Source organism: Zophobas morio, unplaced genomic scaffold, assembly GCF_036711695.1.
Source record: "Zophobas morio isolate AGI-343-1 ecotype UQ-CSIRO unplaced genomic scaffold, CSIRO_AGI_Zmor_V1 ptg000006l, whole genome shotgun sequence".
NCBI lineage: Eukaryota > Metazoa > Arthropoda > Insecta > Coleoptera > Tenebrionidae > Zophobas > Zophobas morio.
In genome coordinates this window covers 3,278,698-3,304,644 of record NW_026972111.1, presented here as the reverse complement: position 1 = coordinate 3,304,644, position 25,947 = coordinate 3,278,698, and the positions used below count along the sequence as shown (strand labels likewise).

The window sequence follows — 25,947 nt, the reverse complement described above, 5'->3', positions numbered from 1 at the left end:
GATAGTCAAGAGTTAAACAAGATTATAGTGATTATATGGTGAATGTAGAAAACAGTATTAAGACAGATGCAAGAATCTTTTGGAAATTTTGGAAGGAGAAAAGAAAAAGTCGAATTCATATCCTAATTCATTCATTAAGAGTGACAATATACCATCGAACATGGAAGAGGCGGTAAATATGTTTGAAAATTTTTTTTAGTCAGTGTATACAAATTCTTTGTCAAGAAATAGGACGAATAATTTTAAAATAGGTGGCGAAAGGAATTACAATTTTTCATTAATTTCTACTAATAAGGTATTTGATGCAATTTCAAATTTAAAAGTTAATAATAGTAGAGGTCCGGATGGTGTTTTGTTTCTGGATGAACTTGAAAAAATCTTTTGAGCTTTTAGTGTTTTATTTTTTTCGAATCTGAAAAAGTCTTGAGTGCCGCAGTGTTTTTTTTTTAAATTGGACATCTTTTTGTAAATTATTTAAAACAATGTTGAGGGACTTTGGTGTTTATTTTTGGAAAATTTTGACCTGATCTCTTTTTGAGTTAATTTTGAGACTCCGTTTGCTTTTTTTTTTGAAAAATTTAAAACAATCTTGGAGTTCTAAGTATTCTTTTTTGGAAACAATTTGAAAGTGTTTTGGGGCCTAGCGTCTTTTCTTACAATAATTTAATTAAAGTTCTTAGAGCATACGCCATTTGCTAAAATCAATTTTATTTTAGCAGGTATTAGTTGTTGTCGAAATATGTCTATACATATTAAGAAAAAAAAAGCAAAATATAAGCCCCGCCCACTCGCCCTGCCTCAATTGTGATGATTTTTTTTTTAATAGTCGACGGTCAAATGAACGGAACTTCATAGAAAAAACAAATTACCATCTAAGACATGTTTTTCAGTGTCGTGTTATTCAAAAAATACCATGTATATCAAGAAAAAATTAAAGCCAAAGATTAAGCCGTACCATACCTGCGCAGATCTAAATAGCAATGAAGTTTTCATTCGTTAGCAAAGCTAGGGCGGAGCCTAATTGCAAAATTCACATTTCGTTAGAAAAATTTGCCACTTTAAACGTGTTTTACGTTTCTAAGAATGAAAAAATCATCACAATTGAGATGGGGTGGGGGGGCGGGGCCTATAATTTGCCACTATACTCAAAAACACGTTTTTAATTTCTTGTAAAGAAATAAGTATTTTACAGTTAAGCCCTTGATTCACGGAGAAAAAAAAAACATCACAATTGAGACAAGGCGGGTGGGCGGACCTACATGTCGTCTTTTTGTTTTAATATGTGTAGACTTCTTTTCACAACATGAAACTTAAAACATGTTTAAAATGGAAAATTTGTGTAAGGAAATATCGATTTGCAATATAATCAAAGTTGTTTACAATGAATATTAGTGAGCGTATTTTGAAGTGTACAACAAGTGTACAACAAAATTAAAAAATAATCATCGTCTGAGTCTCTATCACTAGAAGAGTAAATATTTGCGATTTTCTTACTTTTCATATGATTCACTTAAAATGTCTAGAGATTTATAAGCACAAACAAATTAAGAATAAGCGCTTAAATAAGCACAACATTTTCAATAAAAAAGTTTTATTTTAAGCAAAAAAGCATTAAATAAGCATAACACTTTCATTAAAAAAGTTTTATTTTAAGCAAAAAAGCATTAAAAACATAATCATATTACAAATCAAAGAACACTTCTTAGAACTTTGGATAAATATTATTACAATAATCCTAGACTTTATATTTTACACAGGTATTTCAGTTTTCTTTAAAACAATTTATGATTGTAATATGTTCCAAGTTGTCCACTGTAAAATTTTTTCACCGATCATTTAAAATGTGTTTAAAATTGGACAATGTGCGTTCAACATCCACACTCGTTGTTGGCGCAAATTTGAATTTTGCAACTAATGTTGAATCCAACTCCAAATTTTCCACCTTCAGGCCTTGTAAAACACGAGCAACGTCGGAAAGAACACCGAAACCTGCATTTTTATTTAACACTTCGTCGAGTTTTTGAGATATTCTAGTACCAATATCACCCCTTACTGCGTTTGCTTGTTGTTTAAATTCTTTCACTAAGTTATGGCATCTACCAACAACATGTTGGGTTTTTCTAACTTTTCTATTACCTCACATACGAATTGATAATTGCTTCTTAGAAAAGCTAGATTTTGTCGCAAATCTTTGTTTTCTAAAATATTTATGCAATCTTTAATCGATTGAGAAGAGTCTTCGCTAAACTCCGTAACTACTTCCTTAAATTCTTTGATACATTTGTCATAATAAAATGTGGCCTGTAACCATGTTCCCCACCTCGTTATAATCGGCTCTGGGGGCAATGGTATGTTTGGAAATTTTTCCTTAAAATGTTGCACTCTTAGTGGGACTTTAACAAAAATCTTTTTACCATTTGCCACTAATTTATTAACAGTAGGAAACTGCAAACGTATTCCTTCAGTCACTCTGTTTAAACCGTGGCCAATGCAAGTAGAGTGAATTAAATTGGGGTACAATATTTTTAGATTATTCCCTGCTTTCAACATATAACGAGCTGCATCCGAGATCATCAATAAAATTTTATTCGCCGGTACGGCATTTGGCAAAAATAGTGACGTAAGACTGTCATTTACAAATCTGGTAATCGTATTGCCATTTGTTTTATCTAACATTTTCAAACTTACTACATACCCTCGACTAGGGAAATTTTCATTTAAGATTCCAACAATTAAACTTGCCACGTATCTTCCATAACTATAACATAAATAATTATCTCCAATGCGATGTTTAATTTCGTTGTAAACTTGCTGAAACACTGGGCCTACATAATTTTTTCGGAGAGTACTTTTAACCGGAATATGTCGATTGCAGTGTTTTTCAAGGAATTCTTGAAGAGGGCCTTTCTCCAATTTTTTTAAAGGTATATTGGACTGGATCCTCATTTTACATAAATCGAAATTAAACTGAAACTGCTCATCTTTTGTGGAAATAGATGCAACAGATTCATGTATGGTCTGCTGTTTAATTTTAGAAACTTCAAACATTTTCTTGATTTCTACATGAAGAGTCGTTCTGACATGTTGCGTCACGTTATATTTTTTATCACTTTGAATCTAAAATAACGTACATATACAGGATTAACAAAGGAAAATAGATAAAAAAAAATTAGTGGGCTTACGGTTTTCACACAAGCTCTGCAGAATATTTTGTTGTTTTCTAATTTTAATTCTGGAAAATCCCTTAGCCACTCATCCGGCGTCGATTTTACTTTCGGCATTCTTTTAAAATATTAGTAATATTACCAAAAAGAATTCAACATGTAACAAGGGAGAACCACGTATAACACTGTACTACGACAGATGCGATAAACTGATGGTTGTGGAATTAACGGTCCATTTACTTAAAAGTTTCCATTAGAAAAATTTTAAGGTAGGTAGTTGGGTACAATAATCCTTTTTTCTAGAAAATCTTCAACGGTCTTGCAGCAAAATGCCGAAAAAGAACATCTGGTTAAAAGCTTTAATTCATTATCAACGGAAGTAAGGATTTCAAGTCATAAAATCTATGAAGTATTTTTCCAATCCCATAATAAAATTTTATTACCCAAACGACCGGAACCTATTCACAGAAAGGGTCTTGAGTAAGTGTACTTCAATTGTCAAGTCCAGGTAAAATGCATACGTTACGATACGGCTAACTAACAAGTATTTGTCATCCCGAGGAGTTCGGTTACAAACACTGTGACGCACGAATTTTATACATAATGCATTATTATTTTAGAAAAAATTTCATTACCATAAAAAAGGTTATACTGAGTCGACCTTAAGAATAGACATATGCTGCCACGGACTTTTCTTTAGAACTTTTAGAGGGGAACAATTTCGTCATACATAATTTTTAAGTAACTTTAACCGTTTAAGCAGCGTAAGCAACGGAAGCCGTCAAAGGAGGAATAATTTTCCCGTTTTTCCGAGTTTTTCGTTGCTACTTCTCTCCTATTGATCGTAGCGTAATGTTATTAGCCTATATGTATATACGATAAATGGACTATCCAACACAAAAAGATTTTTTGAATTCGAACCAGTGGTTTCTGAGATTAGCGCGTTCAACCAAACAAACCCTTCAGCTTTATAATATAAGTATAGAAAGTATAGAATTATAGATAATGCAGAACGATTCATGATTTTTGTTTACTATTTTACCTGCACCCTCGCCTCCGTCAAGTTAATCTTCATCGCCAGATCCTCCCTGGTGAAGACATCCGGGTAATGCGTCTGAGCGAACGCGCTCTCCAGCTCCTCCAGCTGCTGAAGCGTGAACGTGGTCCTGTTCCTCCTTTGTTTCCTCCTCACAAACGTGTCGTCGTGTATCGCCGGATGGTAGGAGTAGCTCGTATCTGCGAACAATCGAATGACGGTTATTGCTTTTCCCTCAACTTCGGCGAAGATGTGTCATTTCGCGCAGAGCGAGAAACGTCCGAGATTATTACATGAGGCAAAAAGTGACCGCAGGTCAAAGTTGGAAAGTTCCAAAGTAGATTTTTCCTCGAAACAAGATAACTCCATGTAACACAAACTCTATTAAGATTATTGGGTTTGGAAGAAGCTTACCAGACGGCAAATATTACCGAATACGTCTCGGCGTTAAGTTGCTGTGTGAAATGTTGCGAGCTGGAAGGCAAAAGCGAAATATGTGAGAATCTGGGCTTAGGGGGGTTTTGCGCTTTTTTTCGTGGCAGTTTAAGTTTCTGGGAGTGGTGTGATGGCTGGATGGGGTATTAGTTGCAGGTAATTAACTGCGTTTGGTCTTTCGTATCGATCGGGATGTAATTCGTTAGTTAATGAGCTGAATTATACGAATATTAAATTCGTGACAAGTGAAATAGGTTTTCTGGCGCAAAATGGTCGTGCAGTTAATCACACACGTTAATTAATAATTACGTCAATGAATACATTCTAAAGCCGCGCTGTGACGCTAAAACTAAATAAGTTTGTGCTGATTAGTGATAAATAAATGTCTGTTTGAGTTGCAATAAGCACTGAAAGATTAAAAATTAACAACTATTAAGCACTTGATGACCATACAATTTTACACGAAACAAATCCCACTTCTTTAAAAAAGTCAAATTTTCGTTAGCGTTTTCCTATTTAGATGATGTTTTTAAATTACATATAAAATTTCACAACAATCGGTCCCGTAGTTTCGTAGATTACCTGTCTAATAACAATTGCCACAGACGACAGACAGACAGACATTCGAATGAATACAGCTTCTTGGAAAAATAATGAAACTTAATTTCGCGAATTTTATTTATTTCTTATGAGAGTCTCTATAACTAAAAAAAAAATATGTGTGGTATAGCTAAAGAAAAATACTATTCAGTGATGTAAACAATACCCCTGCAGCTTCTGAGCCGGGAGTTTTTTTTTTTACTTTTTCTACATCCTAGACTCTATTATTAGTTTCCACTCCCACTCGACAGTAGAACATAATTAGCCCCGCCAACCCACCCTGTCTCTTTTCAGTGACTGATTTTATCCTTCTTGTCATACTGAACGGAAATAAAATCAGTCGTTAGAATGAGAAGAAGGTGGGTGGGCGGGACTAGTACTTGCTAAGATAAGACTGATTTTGGCAAATCACATACCTTCCAAGAAAACAGAGGGTGGGTGGGCGGGCCTAGTATTTCATAACATAAGACTGAATTTGGCACTTTTGACATTTTCGACCATTTTTCAACTATATCCAGAAGTCATTTTCCAAAATTGCTAATTGAAATATAGCAGTTTTTACAGTTTTGACTAAAACTTATTATTAATACTTTGTGGTTTTTATATATTCACAGAAATGTTTAAAATTTGTTTACTTGAGACAGTAGGGAAGTCAGGATAGGTTAGGTCACGTTCTTAGTTTCCACATGTACATTTTTGGACGAAAATTCTTGTTTCCTTAAATTTGCTTTTTAAGTCTCAGTTATATCAGAGTTGTCCCTTTAAATTTCAAAAAAGACTAAAGTTAAAAATCTCTCCATACTAAATGGATTGAGTATTGCAGCTGAAAATTCTTCTGTACAACAAGAAAGCTTCAAGGAATCGAATGTGTTAAATCGCAACACGGATTTTTGTGTCATTTTGGATTGATGCCCCTTTAAATTTGAAAAAAAAGTTGTTTTTTGTATCAAAAGTGATACCTTCCTGTATATTCGTTCCTCCATACTAAACGGATTGAGTTTCCGGTCTGAAAATTTGCTTGTAGAACGATAAAGCTTCAAGGAATCGAATGATTTGAATCGCAGTGCGAACTTTTGTGCCCTTTTGAAGTTATGTCCCTTTAAATTTGAAAAATAGCTGTTTTTTTTTTAAGTGAAAAGTGACACTGTCCCATAAATTCGTTATTCCAGATTAAACGGGTTGAGTATCTGGTCTAAAAATTTTCTTCTAGAACTAGAAAGCTTCAAGCAATCGAATATTTTAAACTCCAGTACTCGGTTTTGTGCTGTTTTGGAGTTATGTCCCGTTAAATTTAAAATAGGCTGTTTTAAGTTAAAAGTGACACCTTCCCATATATCTGTTCCTCCATACTAAACGGATTGGATATCTGGTCTGGAAATTTTCTTCTAGAACTAGAAAGTTTCAAGGAATCCAATGATTGGACCTGAAATTCGAACTTCTGTGCCCTTTTGGAGTTATGTCCTTTTAAATTTGAAAAAAGGCTGTTTTAAGTCAAAAGTAACACCTTCTTAATATTCGTTCCTCCACAATAAACGGATTGAATATCTGGTCTGAAAATTTTCTTCTAGAACTAAAAAGCTTGAAGGAATCGAATGCGATAAATCTCAGGAGTGGTTCTTGTGCCCTTTTGGAGTTATTTCATTTAAATTTGAAAATTGCTGTTTTCTAAGTCAAAAGTGACATCTACTTATATATTCGTTATTCCATACTAAACGGATTGGGTATCTAGTCTGAAAATTTTCTTCTAGAAATAGAAAGCTTCAAGGAATCGAATGATTTGAACCGCAGTGCGAACATTTGTGCCCTTTTGAAGTTATGTCCCTTTAAATTTGAAAAATGGCTGTTTTTTAAAAGTCAAAAGTGACACAGTCTCATAAATTCGTTATTCCGTACTAAACTGGTTGAGTATCTAGTCTAAAAATTTTCCTCTAGAACTAGAAAGCTTCAAGCAATCGAATACTTTAAACTCCAGTACTCGGTTTTGTGCTGTTTTAGAGTTATGTCCCGTTAAATTTGAAAAAAGGCTTTTTTAAGTCAAAAGTGACAACTTCCTATATATTCGTTACTCCATACTAAACGGATGGTCTGAAAATTTTCGACTAGAACTAAGGACCTTCAAGGAATCGAATGCTTTCATTTCCAGTACCGGTTCTTGTGTTGTTTTGGAGTTATGTCCCCTTAAATTTGAAAAAGGCTGTTTTAAGTTAAAAGTGACACCTTCCCATATATCTGTTCCTCCATACTAAACGCATTGAATATCTGGTCTGGAAATTTTCTTCTGGAACTGGAAAGCTTCAAGGAATCGAATGATTCAACCCGAAATGCAAACTTTTGTGCCCTTTTGGAGTTATGTCCTTTTAAATTTGAAAAAAGGCTGTATTAAGTCAAAAGTAATACCTTCTTATATATTCGTTCCTCCATGCTAAACGGATTGAATATTTGGTCTAAAAATTTTCTTCTAGAACTAAAAAGCTTGAGGGAATCGAATGCGAAAAATCCCAGGATTGGTTCTTGTGTCCTTTTGGAGTTATTTCATTTAAATTTGAAAATTGCTGTTTTCTAAGTCAAAAGTGACACCTTCCTATATATTCGTCCTTCCATACTAAACGGATTGGGTATCTAGTCTGAAAATTTTCTTCTAGAACTAGAAAGCTTCAAGGAATCGAATGATTTGAACCGTAGTGCGAACCTTTGTGCCCTTTTGAAGTTATGTCCCTTTAAATTTGAAAAATGGCTGTTTTTTTTAAGTCAAAAATGACATCGTCCCACAAATTCTTTTTTCCATACTAAACGGGTTGAGTATCTGGTCTAGAAATTTTTGTTCTAGAACTACAAAGCTTCAAACACTCGAATACTTTAAACTCCAGTACTCGGTTTTGTGCTGATTTGGAGTTATGTCCCGTTAAATTTGAAAAAAGGCTGTTTTAAGTCAAAAGTGACAACTTCCTATATGTTCCTTGCTCCATACTAAACGGATGGTCTGAAAATTTTCTACTAGAGCTAAGAACCTTCAAGGAATCGAATTCTTTCATTTCCAGTACCGGTTCTTGTGTTGTTTTGGAGTTATGTCCCGTTAAATTTGTACAAGGCTGTTTTAAGTTAAAAGGGACACCTTTCCATATATCTGTTCCTCCATAATAAGCGGATTGGATATCTGGTCTGGAAATTTTCTTCTAGAACTAGAAAGCTTCAAGGAATCGAATGATTTGACCCACAATGCGAACTTTTGTGCCCTTTTGGAGTTATGTCCCTTTAAATTTGAAATAAGACTGTTTTAAGTCAAAAGTAACATCTTCTTATATATTCGTTCCTCCATACTAAACGGATTGAATATCTGGTCTGAAAATCTTCTATATCCTATACTTGTGGTGTAGAAATTCGTTTTTTCCCTATATGGCCATTAGCTATGTGTATTTATTGACGTTATAACAATTCTTTTTATTGATCAAATTAAGGACGAATTTTCTCGAAAAGATGAGAATACGGATGTCTTTATTTAATAAGATAAAATTATAACGAATTATTTTAGTCCTCTGTTTTCATTAAAATCAAACAAATTCCTACGTGACATGTATGTATAAACAAACACTTGAAGACGAAGCTTGTTATTATTGATGAGAGGACATTTTTTCTCATTTGTTATCTGTTTTATATATATTTTACATTGTCAGGGGGCGTGAGGGTGTTATTAATAACAAACATTGCAAAATCTAATGTTCTAATTTTTCAAAAAAACAATTTTTTAATGTATCGGGCGAATTATTACTTTCCTGTTTTCTCAACCTTTCATGACCACTAGAAAACGAAAAATGTGGTCTCCCGTTTCCGTCTGTCTGTCTGTCTCTCCATCTGTGGTCTATGACAATTTTCATTAGACGGATACTCCCCGAAACTACTGAACCGATTGTTATCAAACTTTATACGTGTCTTACGGATATCATGTAGATGATAAAACGCTAAATAAACTTTGTCTAATCTTCTCACCAACAATGTGATGACGTCACTTCAAAATTGTACTTCCAAATGGAAAGGGCTTGAAATTTTGGCCGACCTAACCTGACCTGACTTGATTTGACTTAACCTACAAAGAATGAACTCTCTGTAAGTTTTAAATGACATCATACATTTTTTGAGGTAGCATACAACCAAATTTCGGTTGTACATAAAATCGTTTTTAAATAATAAATGTGGAAAGTCGGATTTATGCTCGATACAATAAACATTTGAATCAGCTGAATTTCTTGTTCTACAACTTTAGACGTTTACTCTTCACAAATGAGTAATTATTAGATCTAATTCACTCATGTTAATTTTCTATCAATTTAAATTGCGCCGATTAACCTCTAACTTGGAATAATGTGCACGAGCTGCACATAACAGGTGTCGATTGGATAATTGTATGCTTCTCCTAAATTAATTCTTTTAATTCCCAGTCTTAATAAAATGAGCAACGATCCAGACATAAAGTAATTCTCCGAACTATTGATTTAAATCGCCTAAATTACTTCACCGAAAATTTATTCGCTAACAAATTAATTGGCGTTTTTATTAAATTAATGTTCAGGCATAAATAGGTTGAAATTTTCCATTCCATTGCTGATAATGATAAATAGCGTTAAAATTAGCCCGCAGTTTAGATAATCGAAAAAATTAGCCACTCAAGACAATATAGTGATGTTATTGTAATGGATAATGCAACTATATTTACGTTTGAATCAATTATTAACACAAAATAATTGGAAACACGCGAAGTTATCGACAAGTTTGCTAAATTCCATGAATATTCTATGTTGCAAACTTCCAACTTGTCATTAAACTTATACGATAGCTCAGATAATAAGAGAGCTGGAGATAGACATCGTGCGTGTATCACCTGTGCTGTAACGGGTTGTATTTTTCCCTTTGTGATTTTAATTTTGCCTAGCATGTCCGGCTCATATTTGCTCTATGAAACCTATCTCGCTGTATCCAAATGCGGCGGCATTAAAAAGCCCCGAGTAAAAAATAATTTTAATTGAAATTTAAAAATGGAGAGAGCTTTTAAAGCGGATTATGTTCGAACTAAAAAAGTAAACAGACCGGGAGAGGAAAAAAAGTATTAACTTCACAATAAAAAGCAATTTTATAGCGCCCCAAAACCGATTTTAATATTAAATCAATAAAGCGGTAAATATTTGATGAGTTTGAAATAAGCGATGTTTGCGCGGTTTTAATTCGCGGGGAACAGAGCAGATTATAAGATTAAATATACAATTTCTCTGAATTAAACATGAGATTTTAATTAATATATCCTCGGTATGGCGGTAATGTAATTACGCATAACTGAAATTAAAGTTTAGAGATGCCGGCTGTGGATTCCGTCCGAAAAGTTATCCTATGATGATGAAAGAAGACTCGGATAATTACATTTAGGCATTTGAATTTTTTAAAGCTCGGCCGACAGCAAAGTACCCAGAGAAAATTCAGCTTTTATTTTTCTTTCCGAAAATATGGCGACGGAAGTGCAGCACGCCGACCAGAAGTCGACTGACCGATTTTTTCGATCGAAAATTGGACGTTTCGCAGTATTGCCAACGGCAAATGGACTGAATATGAATTATAACAACCAATTGTGTTGCGGCGTGAAAATCTGATGGAATTACTTCACGGTTTTGCGATATTCGCGCCGGCACGTCATCAGAAATTGATGGAACAATTTTGGACAGAAGTCATGTCCGTGAAAGAGAGAGATAGAGAAAATCAAAAAATGTTACAAATGACCAAAACTGTTTTAATTTCATGTTAAATGTAACTGAAAATCCGAAAACTTCAGTGCAGCAATTTGGCATTAAAGCACAATATGACTTCAAAAAATAGTCAAACGGGAAAAATATCGTCTGCAGAAAATTCATTTACTACAAGAATTGAGTGAGAATGACTTTTGCTAAATAATGGCAAACAGACGAAATCAGGATAGCAACTTCATAAACCAATTATTAGTGTTGGGGACAGATACTTTTAAAAGTATCTAGATACAGATATAGATATATGGAAGATAAAAGTATCTAAATACAGATTGTTTTCGATTTTTTCGAAATGTATCTAGATACAGGTACAAGAAAACAGATACTTTTTGAAGCTTTGGCGAATAAAATAACTGAAAACATGTTTATGTAATTTTTTATGTATTGTTTAATGAATTTTTTAAAATTAACAACATTTCGAAAGTATTGTCACCTAAATTATTTCTTCTTGGTGTCAGAATTTGGTTTCCGCTACTAAACACCCGTTCCACAGGTGCAGAAGAAGGGATTGTGGTATTAAATTTAAAAAATAAACATTTTACTGTAGCATAGTTATTCAAGACTGAAAAATCTTTTCTTTTTTTCTGCAACTAGGCCATCGCTTCGCTGTTTGATGTGTCGCAAATTGTGCAATATTTATTACGTACACTTAAAAGAATATTTTTTTGTTTTTATTCCCATACTACAGTGTCCAAATTGTGTTTGAGTATATCTAATAATTATCTCCAGCATTAAAATTCATATTTCAAAAGAATACGGGAAATGATTATTCTGTGCTGAAGGTCTGTTGTCGACAACCTGTCATAAATTATTATTGCTCAATATCGACTTACGATGTTTTTATGACCATGTCCGGTAATCGTCTATCCCGGTGCGGCAGGTATATACATTTTAGGAAGAATTACTGGTTCCGTTTAAGGCAAAATAAGTACAATTTCTTAGAAAGGTATTTAAACCCCTTATAGGATCAAAGGCTGCCTGGCAGGCCGGAATCACCAGAGTGCAACTTTAAATTTTCAGATTTTTGTTGAAACTCATTTTATTTTAATCTCGTTTCACGATTTCTGAGAATATATCACGATAAATGATTCTACCGAGGGTTGTAAAAATAATAATTCTATTGCCCAAGATTTACACTTAAACATAATCGGCACATTCTAGGGCAAAACGGACCTGCCAAGCCCTCCTCGCGTTAAGTCCAACAATGAAAAAGTGAAGAAATGACACATGTGGCAACAGGAAAAGATGCTACATTTGTCTGAAAAATAAAGGTATAAAACAGTAACAAATATGCGATTTATGCGAGAGAAATGTATGTATTGAACATTCGATTAGTCGATTACAGAACTAATTTGTGCTAATTGAAAAAAATTATCATTATGTAACACGCAATTATTATTTTCTAAAAATAATAACATACCTTAAACAAATATTTTTAGTATTAAAATTACTCTTATTTAATAACACAAATACAACCAGCGGGCCTCCGGACCCCGGTTGCTCAGGTACACAGATAAAATGCATTGCCCCGATAAGCGTAAAACGCGGTGAATAGTGAATTGTGGTTTATGGTTTTTAAAATACCATCTTACGAACATTCTTAGGAAATGATGGTATTTAAAATATGAAAATTTCCGTGACAGAACACTATTAGTGGACCTCTTACCTCTATTTTTGTTTATGTGACCAAAATCACCAACATGAAGTATCAAAAATTACTACTAGTATAACTCAACTAATAACTACTGAAAAAAAAGTGAAATAAAAAATGTATCTGTATCTGCGCCATTAATTTTGTATCTAGATACAGATATTTTGTGCTTAAATTCGATTTTATCTAGATACCCAAAAATGTATCTAGATACTTTATTTAGATACAAGTATCTAGATACTGCCCAACACTGCCAATTATTATTTTCTGAGGAAGCAGTTAAATAGCCAGCTAGGTCCCCCGATTTAACCCCACTTGATTATATTTACTATTGCCAGGAAGTTTATGGAGAACATTTCGAACATTTCTTGTAAAATTATTGTTTTTAAATGTTAATTTGACCTTTTTTCAATAATTTACTACACTACTACACACTGATTTTGTAAATTAGTATATTTACTACGAGAATTGTTTGACGATGGTATTGTAGTTTCCCACGTGGTTCGCTACCTTGACCATCCTGAACTATCAAAAAATGCGGTTCGACATTTTAAAACCTCCCTATTCCAAAATATATACGTATATCAGAAATAACATAATGTCACAGGAAATCTCTTTAGCAAAAATATTATTTCTCGAAATTTCATTATAGTTTTTCTTACAAAAATTAAAACGTATAAGTACGATATTCCATTTTTAAGTAAAATTATAAATTCTTTTGATTTGAAAAATAAATAGTCTTCTAGAGAATTTTATTGCGCATTAAAGAAAAAAAAGTTACATACTTGCTTTTAACATAAAAAAATTTTAAGTTATAACAAAAAAAAAACAAAAAAACGCAAGACTGCTAGAATCACAAACCAAATTTGCAGACTCAAAATGATCTACAACATCTCATCGGATGTACTCTAACCGGATTGTCGATTGGGAACAAAAAATATCTGCTTCTTACATCCTTTAATGGTACATAAATTCCTCAATTCATCATCTTGTAAAATTTTCCTTCATTTTAGCCATAATTTTTATGCATACATTAAATTTCCAATCTCTTTGGTTCCCCATTGACGGACAGACAGACAGACAGACGGAAAGATCGAGAAAATGTAAAAGTAGGGAGTCGGCCGACGGACTTCATTATAATACTTCCTAATATTTTGCCTTTTTTTCTTAATACATATACATAGCCATCTTTTCATAACAAGAAACTTAAAACATGGTTAAATAGGTTTTTGCAAGGAAATATGGATTTTGCAATTACTGGGTGGAACCTAATTGCAAAATCGATATTTCCTTACACAAATTTTCCATCTTAAACAGTTTCGTGTTGTGAAAAGAAGTCTACACATACTAAAACTAAAAGGCAAAATGTAAGCCCACCCACCCGCCCTATCTCAATTGTGATGATTTTTTTCACTCGTCCTGAACCAAGGAGACTTAGATTAACTGCAAAAAACTTATTTCTTTACAAGAAATTAAAAACATGTCGTTGAGCATCGTGTTGATCAAAGAATACTATGGATATTAAGAAAAAAAGGCAAAATATAAGCCCCGCCCACCCACCCCATCTCAATTGCGACGATTTTTTATTTTTAGAAACTTAAACCACGAATATAAAAAAAAATCATCACTATAGACATAGGGCGGGTGGGTGGGGCTTATATTTTGCCTTTTGTTCTTAATATACGGAGTCTTCTTTTAGCAACAAGAAATTTAAAATATGTTCAAAATTTTTGTAAGAAAATATGGATTTTGCAGTTATTACGTTCCGTCCCAGGGTCTGACAAAGAATAAAAAAATCATTACAATTGCGATAGGGTGGGTGGGTGGGGTATATGTTTTTCCCTTTCTTCTTAATATACATAATCTTTTTTGCACAACAAGAAACTTAAAACATGTTCAAAATTTTTGTAGGGAAATATGTATTTTGCAATTGTTACGCTCCGCCCACTGTCTGACAACGAATAAAAAATTCATCACAATTGAGATCGGGACTTTTTTTTAGTTACATAGAGTTTTCCTTGAACAACATGATGGTTAAATATGCTTTTAGTTTCTTGTTGCGAAAAGAAGATTTCGTATAAAAAAAAAATTTAGGAAATAAAAGCCCCGCCCACCCACCCCTTCTCAATTGTGACGATTTTTTTTTCATCGTGAGTCAAGGGGCGTAGCTTAGTTGCAAAATCCTGATTTCTCTATATCTTTCCTACAAAGATGCTGCTCTTTAAGCAAATCGGGAACTGTTTAATTTGACATTGTCCTCGGTTTGTAGTAAATATTGTATAAGACGACTTTGTACATCTAAATTTACCTAAAATGTCTGTAATGTTTGATAAGGGAAATTTATCGTCTACAATTTAAAGATGAAGTAATCTATAATCAATAAATATTCTCAATTTCTTTTTTCCATTTTTACCAATTTTTTCAAGACTAACAGAATTACGCGGTGACGAAAATGCACTTTTAGATTCTTCTATTATCTTTTAAATCATCTCACGTCTTTGCTTTTCTATTTCCGATTTTTTTGGGTGGGTCATGCTTAATTTTTGTGTTCTTTTATTCTTAATATAGATATATAGTTTTCTGTGAACAACAAAATAGTTAAACATGTTTTCAGTTTCTTGTTGGGAAAAAAAGACTTCGTATATTAAGAAAAATTGTACAAAATATAAGCCCCGCCCACCCACCCCCTCTTAATTGTGATGATTTTTTTATTCATCCTGAGCCGACAGCGAGGCTTATTTGCAAAATCCTCATTCCTCTACAAGAAATTACCATGTGAAATATGTTCTTAAATCTAAAAGAGTAAAATTTTGTGGAGAAATATGGAATTTGCAATTAAACTCCGCCTCTCGGTCTGACAACGAATAAAAATGATCATTACAATTGAGATAGGGTGGGTGGGTGGTGTTTATATTTTGCCTTTTTTTTTCTTAATATACATAGCCAATTTTTCTTAACAAGAAATTTAAAACATGGTTAAAATGGTTTATGCAACGAAATATTGGTTTTACAATTATCGGGCTGAATCTAATTGCAAAATCGATATTTCTTTATACAAATTTTCCATTTTAAACATGTTTTAAGTTCCTTGTTACGAAAAGAAGTCTACATATATTAAAACAAAAATGAAAAATATAAGCCCGCCCGCCCGCCCTATCTCAATTGTGATGATTTTTTTTATTCGTCGTGCGCCAACGGGACCGAGCTTAACTCCAAAATCCTTGTTTCTCTACGAGAAATTAAAAACATGTTTTTGAGCATCGTGTTGATCAAAGAATACTATGGATATTAAAAAAAAAGGCAACATTTAAACCCCGCCCACCCACCCCATCTCAATTGCGATAATTTTTTTATTTTTAGAAACTTAAACCACGAATATAAAAAAAATCATCACAATAGACATAGGGCGGGTGGGCGGGGCTTATATTTTGTCTTTTGTTCTTAATATACGTAGTCTTCTTTCCACAACAAGAAATTTAAAACATGTTCAAAATTTTTGTACGAAAATATATATTTTGCAGTTATTACGCTCCGCCCCTCGGTCTGACAACGAATAAAAATTCATTACAATTGAGATCGGGACTTTTTTTTAGTTACATAGAGTTTTCCTTGAACAACATGATGGTTAAATATGTTTTTAGTTTCTTGTTGCGAATTTCGTATAAAAAAAATGTACGAAATAAAAGCCCCGCCCACCCACCCCTTCTCAATTGTGACGATTTTTTTTCATCGTGAGTCAAGGGGCGTAGCTTAGTTGCAAAATCCTCATTTCTCTATATCTTCCCTACAAAGATGCTGCTCTTTAAGCAAATCGGGAACTGTTTAATTTGAAATTGTCCTTGGTTTGTAGTAAATATTGTATAAGACGACTTTGTACATCTAAATTTACCTGTTAGTATCTCTGACTCAAATCTAAGTGAGAAAAATATATCGCTCCCGACTCCCGATAATGAACCTAAAATGTCTGTAATGTTTGATAAGGGAAATTTATCGTCTATAATTTAATGATGAAGTAATCTATAATCTATAACTATTCTCAATTTTTTTTTTCATCTTTACTAACTTTTTCGAGACTAACAGAAGTACGCGGTGACGAAAATTCACTTTTAGATTCTTCTATTATCTTTTTACATCTCACGTCTTTGCTTTTCGATTTCCGATTTTTTTTGGGTGGGACGTGCTTAATTTTTGTTTTCTTTTATTCTTAATATAGATATATAGTTTTCTGTGAACAACACAATAGTTCAACATGCTTTCAGTTTCTTGTTGGGAAAAAAAGACTTCGTATATTAAGAAAAATTGTACAAAATATAAGCCCCGCCCACCCACCCCCTCTTAATTGTGACGACCTTTTTATTCATCGTGAGCCGACAGCGAGGCTTAGTTGCAAAATCCTCATTTCTCTACAAGAAATTACCATGTGAAATATGTTCTTAAATCTAAAAGAGTAACATTTTGTGGAGAAATATGGATTTTGCAATTAAACTCCGCCTCTCGGTCTGACAACGAATAAAAATGATCATTACAATTGAGATAGGGTGGGTGGATGGGGCTTATATTTTGCCCGTTCTTCTTAATATACATAGTCTTCTTTTCACAACAAGAAATTTAAATCATGTTCAAAATTTTTGTACAAAAATATGTATTTTGCAGTTATTACGCTCCGCCCCTCGGTGTGACAACGAATAAAAATAATCATTACAATTGCGATAGGGTGGGTGGGTGGGGCATATATTTTGTCCTTTCTTCTTAATATACATAATCTTTTTTTCAAAACAAGAAACTTAAAACATGTTTTAAATTTTGTGAATGAACGCATTCTGTACATAATTGCTGTAATAAGTAGTAGTGTAATTCGAGTTATTAAGGAATAAATTGTTGAGTTTTACCTACGCCGGATTTTATTTACCCGTCCAACGTATTAATATTACACGCAAATGATCTTAAAATATATCATGAGGTGCGTTCAGTTGATGACTGTGTTGATTTACAACATGACTTAAATAGTCTTTTGATTGGTGTTGTCGCAATAACCTGTTATTAAATAAGTCTAAATGTTATGTGGTTTCAACAATTTCTAAAGCCAACGCTACATATGGTTTTATATACCGGAATTGCAGAGATTTCTCATATCTCTCGTTACTGCTGCTTTTACTTAGTAAAAGCCTACGCTACATATGGTTTTATATACCGGAATTGCAGAGAATTCTCATATCTCTCGTTACTGCTGCTTTTACTTAGTACCCTAGTTAGATTTAGATTAGAATATGGCGCGATTATACGGTTTCCAAATTATAATATACATCTTTTGCATCTGGAAGCAGTACAGCGTAGATTTTTGAAGTTTTTGTCTTTTCTTGGGGACGGTGAGTACCCATCTAGAGGGTTTGATCACAATGCTTTATTAAATAGATTTGATTTAAACTCCTCACTTATTAGACGTACAGGGCTTTTATAAATAATTCTAAGGGCGTAGAATTCGTAAACGAAGAGTGTTTGCATTCTGTAACCGCTTGTAAGCAAGAATACCGTGATGTAATGATTCAAAAAACATCAAATTTGTTCGAACTGACAGTGTCAACAAAGAGAACTCTCGTGGATGATTTTCAGTATCTGAGGAAGTTGTTGATGATTTGAGACGACATAAGCAGAATTGAACAGTTGAACAAGATTGACGAAAGGATGTTACAGAACATTTTTGAAATTAAAAAGAGAGCGAACATGTGCCTTGAACAGAATGATGAACATTTTCAACATTTACTGTGATGTGTAACCGTAATAAATTTGTTTATTTTTATCGTAATGAATTAGTTTTATTTTTTTAAAACATATGAAGCGTTTAGGCAACCAGTTATACACATGTGTGTGGTCCATGTGTGATCTTTGTCACGCGTCCTTGTGCACTTAGTACGGATCTCCGTAGAGTTAAATCTGAGAGGCGGCACGTTTACATGGCCTAGTGCGATCCTATAATTATTTGTAGAAACCCTGTATAATAATTGTTCTTTATATTATTGACAATTACAAGATTGATTGCATTTTTCTACTAAGGAACCTAAATCTAACGTATTAGTGAAGTCAACTATTGCACTTATGTGTAACTATCATAACAATATTACGTTTCATTGTGATCTACTTGCAGATTCCTTGAATATTATTCCTGAGCAGGCAATATTTAAACTTTAAGTTTTCTTTACTCTTTTTTTTTGGTGTTTTTACTTATACGAATAAATTCTATTATGTATTATTAAGACCCACCACTGACCCGGAAATGACCAGCATTCAGGCAAGACTTCTATCCTTACGGGTATTAAGACCAAGTAATGATAAGCATTGATTAGATTAACAAAACAACTTTCGAGATTCTAGAATTACAGCACACAAATTAGTCTGCTATTATTCTCTAATCTCACCCCATCCCCAAAATTCTAGCGCAACTACCAATCATTTATCCGCGCATCACTTGTAAAGTGACCTACACTACTCTGACCTACTGGTGCTAATCTAATCTGACTGACATGATCAGACTGTTCGAGAAACTTACGAACAATATGACATGTTCCTAACAAAACAGCTTTTTGAATTTTGACAATTATTGAATCATTCAAATGCAAAGACTTTAAATTCTCAACTAAGCTATTTGGGACTACACCTACATTAGAGATAACTAAGGGTAGAATTGATTTTTTTTTAAGATGGATTTCATTTCTATCGATAATTGTAGATATTTTGAAATCTTGGTGTGGTATGTTTGAATAATGTTGTTTGTGTTAGGAATAGCAATGTCAATGAGAATGGCTTCGTTCGTGTGTTTTTTGATAAGTATGATGTCTGGTCTGTTAGCTGTAATGTTTAAGTCTGTAAGTATTGTGCGATCCCAGTATAATTTGTATTTGTTATTTTCAAGGAACGGAGATTTGATGATGTATTTTCTGTAATTCTTGGTATTGATTACTTGGTCTTGAATAGCAAACACAAATCCTTCTGTTTGGGCATACAAACTTGATTTTTTTAACCAAATCAATGACATCTTCTTGCTGACATGAGTTTCTTATAAGTCTTTGTAGAATTTTCCATGTAGTTGTTTTTGTTTTGGCCCACTTATTATTTTGTCTATTCTGTGGGGGGTGTGGATTTCTTCGGTGTTCGACAGATTTAAGGGTGTGTGGTTCAAATCTGCCCTTGTGATGGTGCGAAACATTTCATTTCTTTCCGCTCGTTTCAAAAATACTTCTTCAGATCTGAGATTTGTCTCTGATATAAGTTTTCTAGGATCTGGAAACCCCTTCCTCCATTCTGTCTTGGTAATGAGAATCTTTCAATGGACGATTTTGGATGATGCCTTCTATACTGTGTGAAGATTTTCCTTGTTGCGATGTTTAAATTTTCAAGATCACTTTTGGATCATTTAATGACTATTTGTATGTATCATTTCGTTCTTGGGCTTCGATTATTTCGTTATTCTGGGTTATATGTGGTATTTGGTGTTGGACGCCTTTTCTGATTGCTTGGGTCTTACATTTCTCAATACCAAAACACATGCCAATATCACCGGAAAACTGTTCAGTTAGATTTAATAGGTTTGTTAACTGATTTTGTGTACTTGCATATATTTTTATGTCATCCATATATAGCAAGTGAGTTATTTTGTTTTCTCTTTGTTTGTTAATTCTTATGTTGAATCCATATTTGCAGCTGTTTAGGATATCGAAGAGGGGATTTATTCCTAAGCAGAACCATAACGGGCTAAGAGAATCGCCTTGAAAAATTCCTCTTCGGATCATTATTGGATCTGACTGAATTGTTTGTTCATTTAAGGTTATTTGGAGGGTGGTCTTCCAAAATTCCATGGAACATTTGAGAAAAGTGCAGATTTTAGTATCAATTTTGTATAATTCCAGAATTTTGCATAGCCAGGAATGAGGGACAGAATCGTAAGCTTTATTATAATCAATAAAAGCAATATATATGTTTCGGTTTTCTTTTCTAGCTTGTTCACAGATGATGGAATCTATGATTAATTACTCTTTGCAACCAAAGGCTTCTTTAATACATCCTTTCTGTTCTTCATTAATGATGTCAGAGTTAAAACAGTGTTGATAAATTTTTTGTGTAATGCATGAGGTTAATATTTTATAGATTGTCGGTAAACATGTGATAGGTCTGTATTTTGATGGGTTTTTTGTGTCGTTATTTTTAGGTTTTAGGTATGTTACACCATGACATAAGAATGTCGGAAAGGAGGATAAGTCAAGAAGGAACTGATTTAAGTGATGGAGTAAATGAATATGTACACAATTTAATTTTTATCCAAAAATTATGGATTTTGTCTGGTCCTGGTGATTTCCAGTTGTGTGTTGTATTGATGGTATTTATTAATTCGGCAACTGTTATCTGATGATCATTCATTGGTGTAACTGTGGATAGTTTATGGGATATATGAGGAATCCATTTGGCAGATTGGTTAAATTCAAATTCTTGAGACCAAAGTTTTGACCAAAATGTTGTTACATCCTGTGAACTTGGAAGTTCACCGGATAATGGAGTTTTGCTTGAATTAGTTAAATGTTGATAGAATAGTTTTTCGTTGTTTAAAAATTTAGTGTTATGAATTTTTCTGAAATGTGATTGTTTGTATCTTTTAAGTCTTCTGCTATATAAGGAAAGCTTTTGCAATAGGGTATCTTTAATTTGGGATAGTGTTGTGTTGTACTCATCGTAATCAGTTTGATGAACATTATTGTTGGTCAGTATCGAATGCATACATGTTTTAACTCCTCTAAGGTACTGTGTCATTTGACCTAGTTATTTTCTAATGTTATTAATTTTATAATTTAACCGTGTTTCCCAATGAGGGGTGGAGGGTATATGATTGGTGTTTGTATTTATTATGTTATCTTGAAGTTTTTCAAAAGAGATCGAGTTTGTGAGATATTTTGGTAAAATGAAGGAGTTCATTATTATTGTTATTAAAACAATTTTGGGGGACTTTGGTGTTCTATTTTTGGAAAATTATGACCTGACCGGTTTTTCAGTTAATTTTGGGACCCCGATTTTTGTTTTTTTGGAAAATTTAAAACAATCTTGAGGTTCTAGGTATTCCTGTTTGGAAAGAATTTGAAAGTGTTTTGAAGCCTCAGTGTCTTTTCTTATATTATTAAATAATTATAAAATAATTTAATTAAATTGCTTCACTTCATTTGCGAAAATCAATTATTTCTTAGCAGGTACTAGCCCCACCTACCCACCCTCTCTTTTCTCAGAGGATATTGCTATTGATAATTGCTAAAATCAGTTTTATTTTAAAAAATGATCAAAATTTGGAAACATTACGAGCTTAGTTATATCCACAAGGTAAGAATTTTGAACATTTTCTCTAGTGTTTAGTTGATTATGCTCTAATGAAAATAAAAAAAATATTGCGAAATAAATAAAAGTATTGAATACTTTTCATACATTGATTATTAAAATATCGCGGAGCGGTTCCTGGACAAATGCTAGCAATTTCGTTAGGTATACCCCACAAAAAAAGTTAAGCGGTGTCGGTCTAAATACTAAGATTCATGACTTTTCAATATACGATGTTATAATAATAGTAGAATCTTGGTTGACACATGAAGTTTCCAATGTAGAACTAGGTTTATCTAATTTTAACATATTTCGTGCTGATCGAAGTTTTAGTGTTAGTGGTAAAGTTAGAGGTGGTGGTGTACTGGTGGCTGTAAAAAAAGATATATGTTCCTCAACTATCTTTATAGGTCAATCAGTTGAAAGTATTTACCTTCGTTTTCAGATTAAGGAATTTAACTTTATTGTGGGAGGCATCTTTTTCCCTCCTGGTTCTGCGGAAGTTATTTATAGGAACCACTGTGATGATTTAGAAAATATTTTTAACAAATACCCTGAGTCCAAATATATTATTGCCGGGGATTTTAATTTACCTAATATAAAGATTGATGACAATATGTTTATGTCGTGTGCAGGGCCACGGAGCAATTTTGATATAATCAGTGGGTTGTATTCGTTTTTAAACATGAACCAAATTAATATGATCCCAAATGAAAGAGGCGTCTTTCTTGATCTAATCTTTTCTAATATTAAGGATATAGAAATTAGCGAAGCTATGGATCTGTTATCGAATGTAAATTTTCATCATATTCCTTATATGCGGTCTGTACCTTGTATAGCAGATGCTCCCTTACTCTTGGAGAAGTATGTTTTTGATTTTGGTAACGGAGATTATCACTCACTTAATAATTTTTTGGCATATGTGGACTGGACGTCTTGTTTCAGTAATAAAAATGTTGATACTAAAGTCTCGATATTCTATGACATTTTGTTTACAGGCATTACTTACTATATTCCAAAGAAAACGATTAAATCTGGGAGTTCTTATCCGATATGGTTTAACAGGGATCTTAAAAATTTGTGCTACCAGAAAAGGCTCGCTCATTTTAAATATAAATTGTCTGCCAAATTAGTAGATTATCTTGACTTCAAGTCGATTCGATCTCGCTGCAAGACCCTTAATGAAAATTTATATTCTTCGTACATTGCCCAAGTTGATGTTAGTGTTACATCTAACTCAAATTATTTTTGGAAATATATTCGTAATAAGAACAAGGATAATGGGATTTCTAATTACATGTCATTTAAAGATAAGAAAGCGGACAATGGAGCAGATATTTCCAATCTGTTTGCGGAATATTTTTCTACAGTCTATGTTACTGATCCCACAACAAATTTACAAAAAAATAATTCACCTAATTTAAAAGTCTTTGATAGTGGATTAAAGGTAACATTATTGGATGTTTTTCAAAATATTAGTAATCTTAAATCTTCTTATTCCTGTGGCCCCGACGGTGTTCCAAGTATGCTTATAAAAAAATGCATTTGTACTTTGGCTGTTCCACTGTTCCTATTGTTTGAATCATCCCTTATGGAATCCAAAGTTCCTGATGTTTGGAAGTGTAGTTATGTGTCTTCGATTTTTAAATCGGGAGCACGAACCAAAGTAGAAAACTATAGAGGGGTGAGCATCCAATCAGTAATCCCCAAAATTTTAGATTACATTATTGCGAAACAACTACAGTGGTCTTCTTCTTCGATTTTATCTAGTCATCAACATGGGTTTTGTAAAGGTAAATCTTCTCTTACAAACTTATTGTCTTACTACGTGTTTCTTAATACCTAATTCATTTCAAGTAAGGCCTCAAGTGGATTCCATTTACACCGACTTCGCAAAAGCCTTTGATAGGGTCAGTCATCACATTCTGATCTCTAAACTGAGTCAACTAGGGTTTAACAGTTCCACTGTAGATTGGTTGTTTTCGTTTTTATCGGGCAGATGTCAACAGGTTAGAATTGGCAATTTTATATCCCGCAGTTTTGAAGTTACTTCTGGTGTACCTCAGGGATCACACTGTGGTCCAATATTATTTTTGCTGTTTGTCAATGATCTACAATTTTGTTTCAAATATTCTAATTTCTTACTTTACGCCGACGACTTGAAAATTTTTAAACTTATTAAATCTCCCCAGGATGCGTTGGAATTACAATCTGATTTAAATAGCTTATATAAATGGTGTGATCGGAATCAATTGTTTTTAAATACTGATAAATGTTATGTTATAACATTCTGTAAAGTAAAAAATTTATACCAACATACCTATAAAATAAATGACAGTGTCTTGAAGGTAGTAAATGAAATAAAAGACCTCGGTGTGATGTTTGATTCAAAATTGTCTTTTAAATCTCATTACGATTATATTTTCAAAAAGTCAATGAACAAGTTGGGTTTTGTATGGCGTCACTGTCACATGTTATCTACGTTCTCTTTAAAGACACTTTACTGTTCCCTCGTACGTTCGCATTTGGAATATTGTTCACTAATATGGTTTCCCTTTTATAAGACGGATAATGATTATTTGGAAAGAATTCAAAAGAAGTTTCTTAGATGTTTGGAGTTCCGAATGCATTGGCCCCACCATAAAGGCCAATACGAGATCATCACCAAGTTCATAAACCTGCCTTCTTTGCATACAAGGAGGATACTGTCGGATGGTTGCCTTTTACATGGTGTCATAAATGCTCATATTGTTAGCCCTGAAATATTATCACAATTTGATTTCTATGTTCCCGATCCTTCGGTTTGTAACACACGCAGTGTAAACATTTTTAGAGTCCATTCTTCGTTAAAAACAAATTTTGCTTTTAATAATCCAATTAATAGACTAATGGAACTTGGAAACAAATTTGCATCCCTAGAAAAGTTTGATCTTTTCCAGAATTCAAAACATATATTCAGACGTGAATTCCTTTCTATTCTTAACAATAATTGCTGTTAATTTTGCTCATGAGTTATGTCTCAGTTAGTGTTAGGTTAGATATAAGTTAGATATAAGTACTTATATGTTTCAGTCTACCAAATAAACCAAAAAAATAAATTTTTTGACGAATAGTTAGAGCACAACTTTTTGTACCCCTAAACCTAATTTCAGTTGATATTTATACCTACTTCTCAAGATATTTAACCGTTTCCACACATTTAACTGTTCCACCTTCTGGCCGCTCCCAACTTCCTCAACTTCGCGCGTCCACCCCAAGCTCGTCCGCCGCCTCTCATTAAATCCGACATCGGCGGGATTTCCCGGACGTCCCGCTCAAAAAGCGGGATTTAAATTCGGCCGTGTGATTTTGCGAGCATCGATACGCCAAATGGAATGCGAAATCAGTACGTAATCGTCGGTGACAGGGCTCGGTCCGGAATTTCATGACTCAATGACAAGCATCACAACGATTGAAATGTATCAGTGCTTTCTCTCGTGGGGGCGGCGTCACCGCCTCGCCGAGGTCAGAGTGCACTAATGCGCCCTGTGATGATGCGATTAGCCGTTAATCCCGTACCTGACGGTCTGTCATTATCGGTGCCATTGTGTCGCGAGCTGTCACTTTAGCAGATGGGGGATTTTTGGCGCGGCGAATCGGCATAAATTCCGGGCTTTGTACGAGTGGCGGGAGAGATAAGTTCTGGGTATGTGTGTGGGTTTAGGCGGAAAGTAGGTGATGTAAAGGGAAGTTGAAGGAAAAAGTTAAAGAAGCGATCAGTGGGCGTCAAACTAATTTCGGCGATTATATCAAAAAGATGCGAAAATATAAGTTCAAATTTCATTATAAAGTGAGGGCTAACGTGTTTCGGTATCCACTGGTACCATCGTCAGAGCTAAATGATGAACAAGAATTAGCGTATTAATTTCGATGGAGGAAAAAAAAAATTTA

At 33.6% G+C, this 25,947-nt stretch overlaps 1 protein-coding gene across 1 annotated transcript in view; it reads right to left on the bottom strand.

Annotated features, from left to right (window-relative positions):
• The window catches only part of LOC135123342 (dorsal root ganglia homeobox protein), a 146,114-nt gene that overhangs the window by 100,606 nt on the left and 19,561 nt on the right, over positions 1-25,947 (bottom strand). Inside the window, exon 3 of the mRNA XM_064047902.1 lies at positions 4,207-4,400. Within this exon, the coding sequence (XP_063903972.1) occupies positions 4,207-4,400 (194 nt within the window). The remainder of the gene's footprint in view (positions 1-4,206; positions 4,401-25,947) is intronic.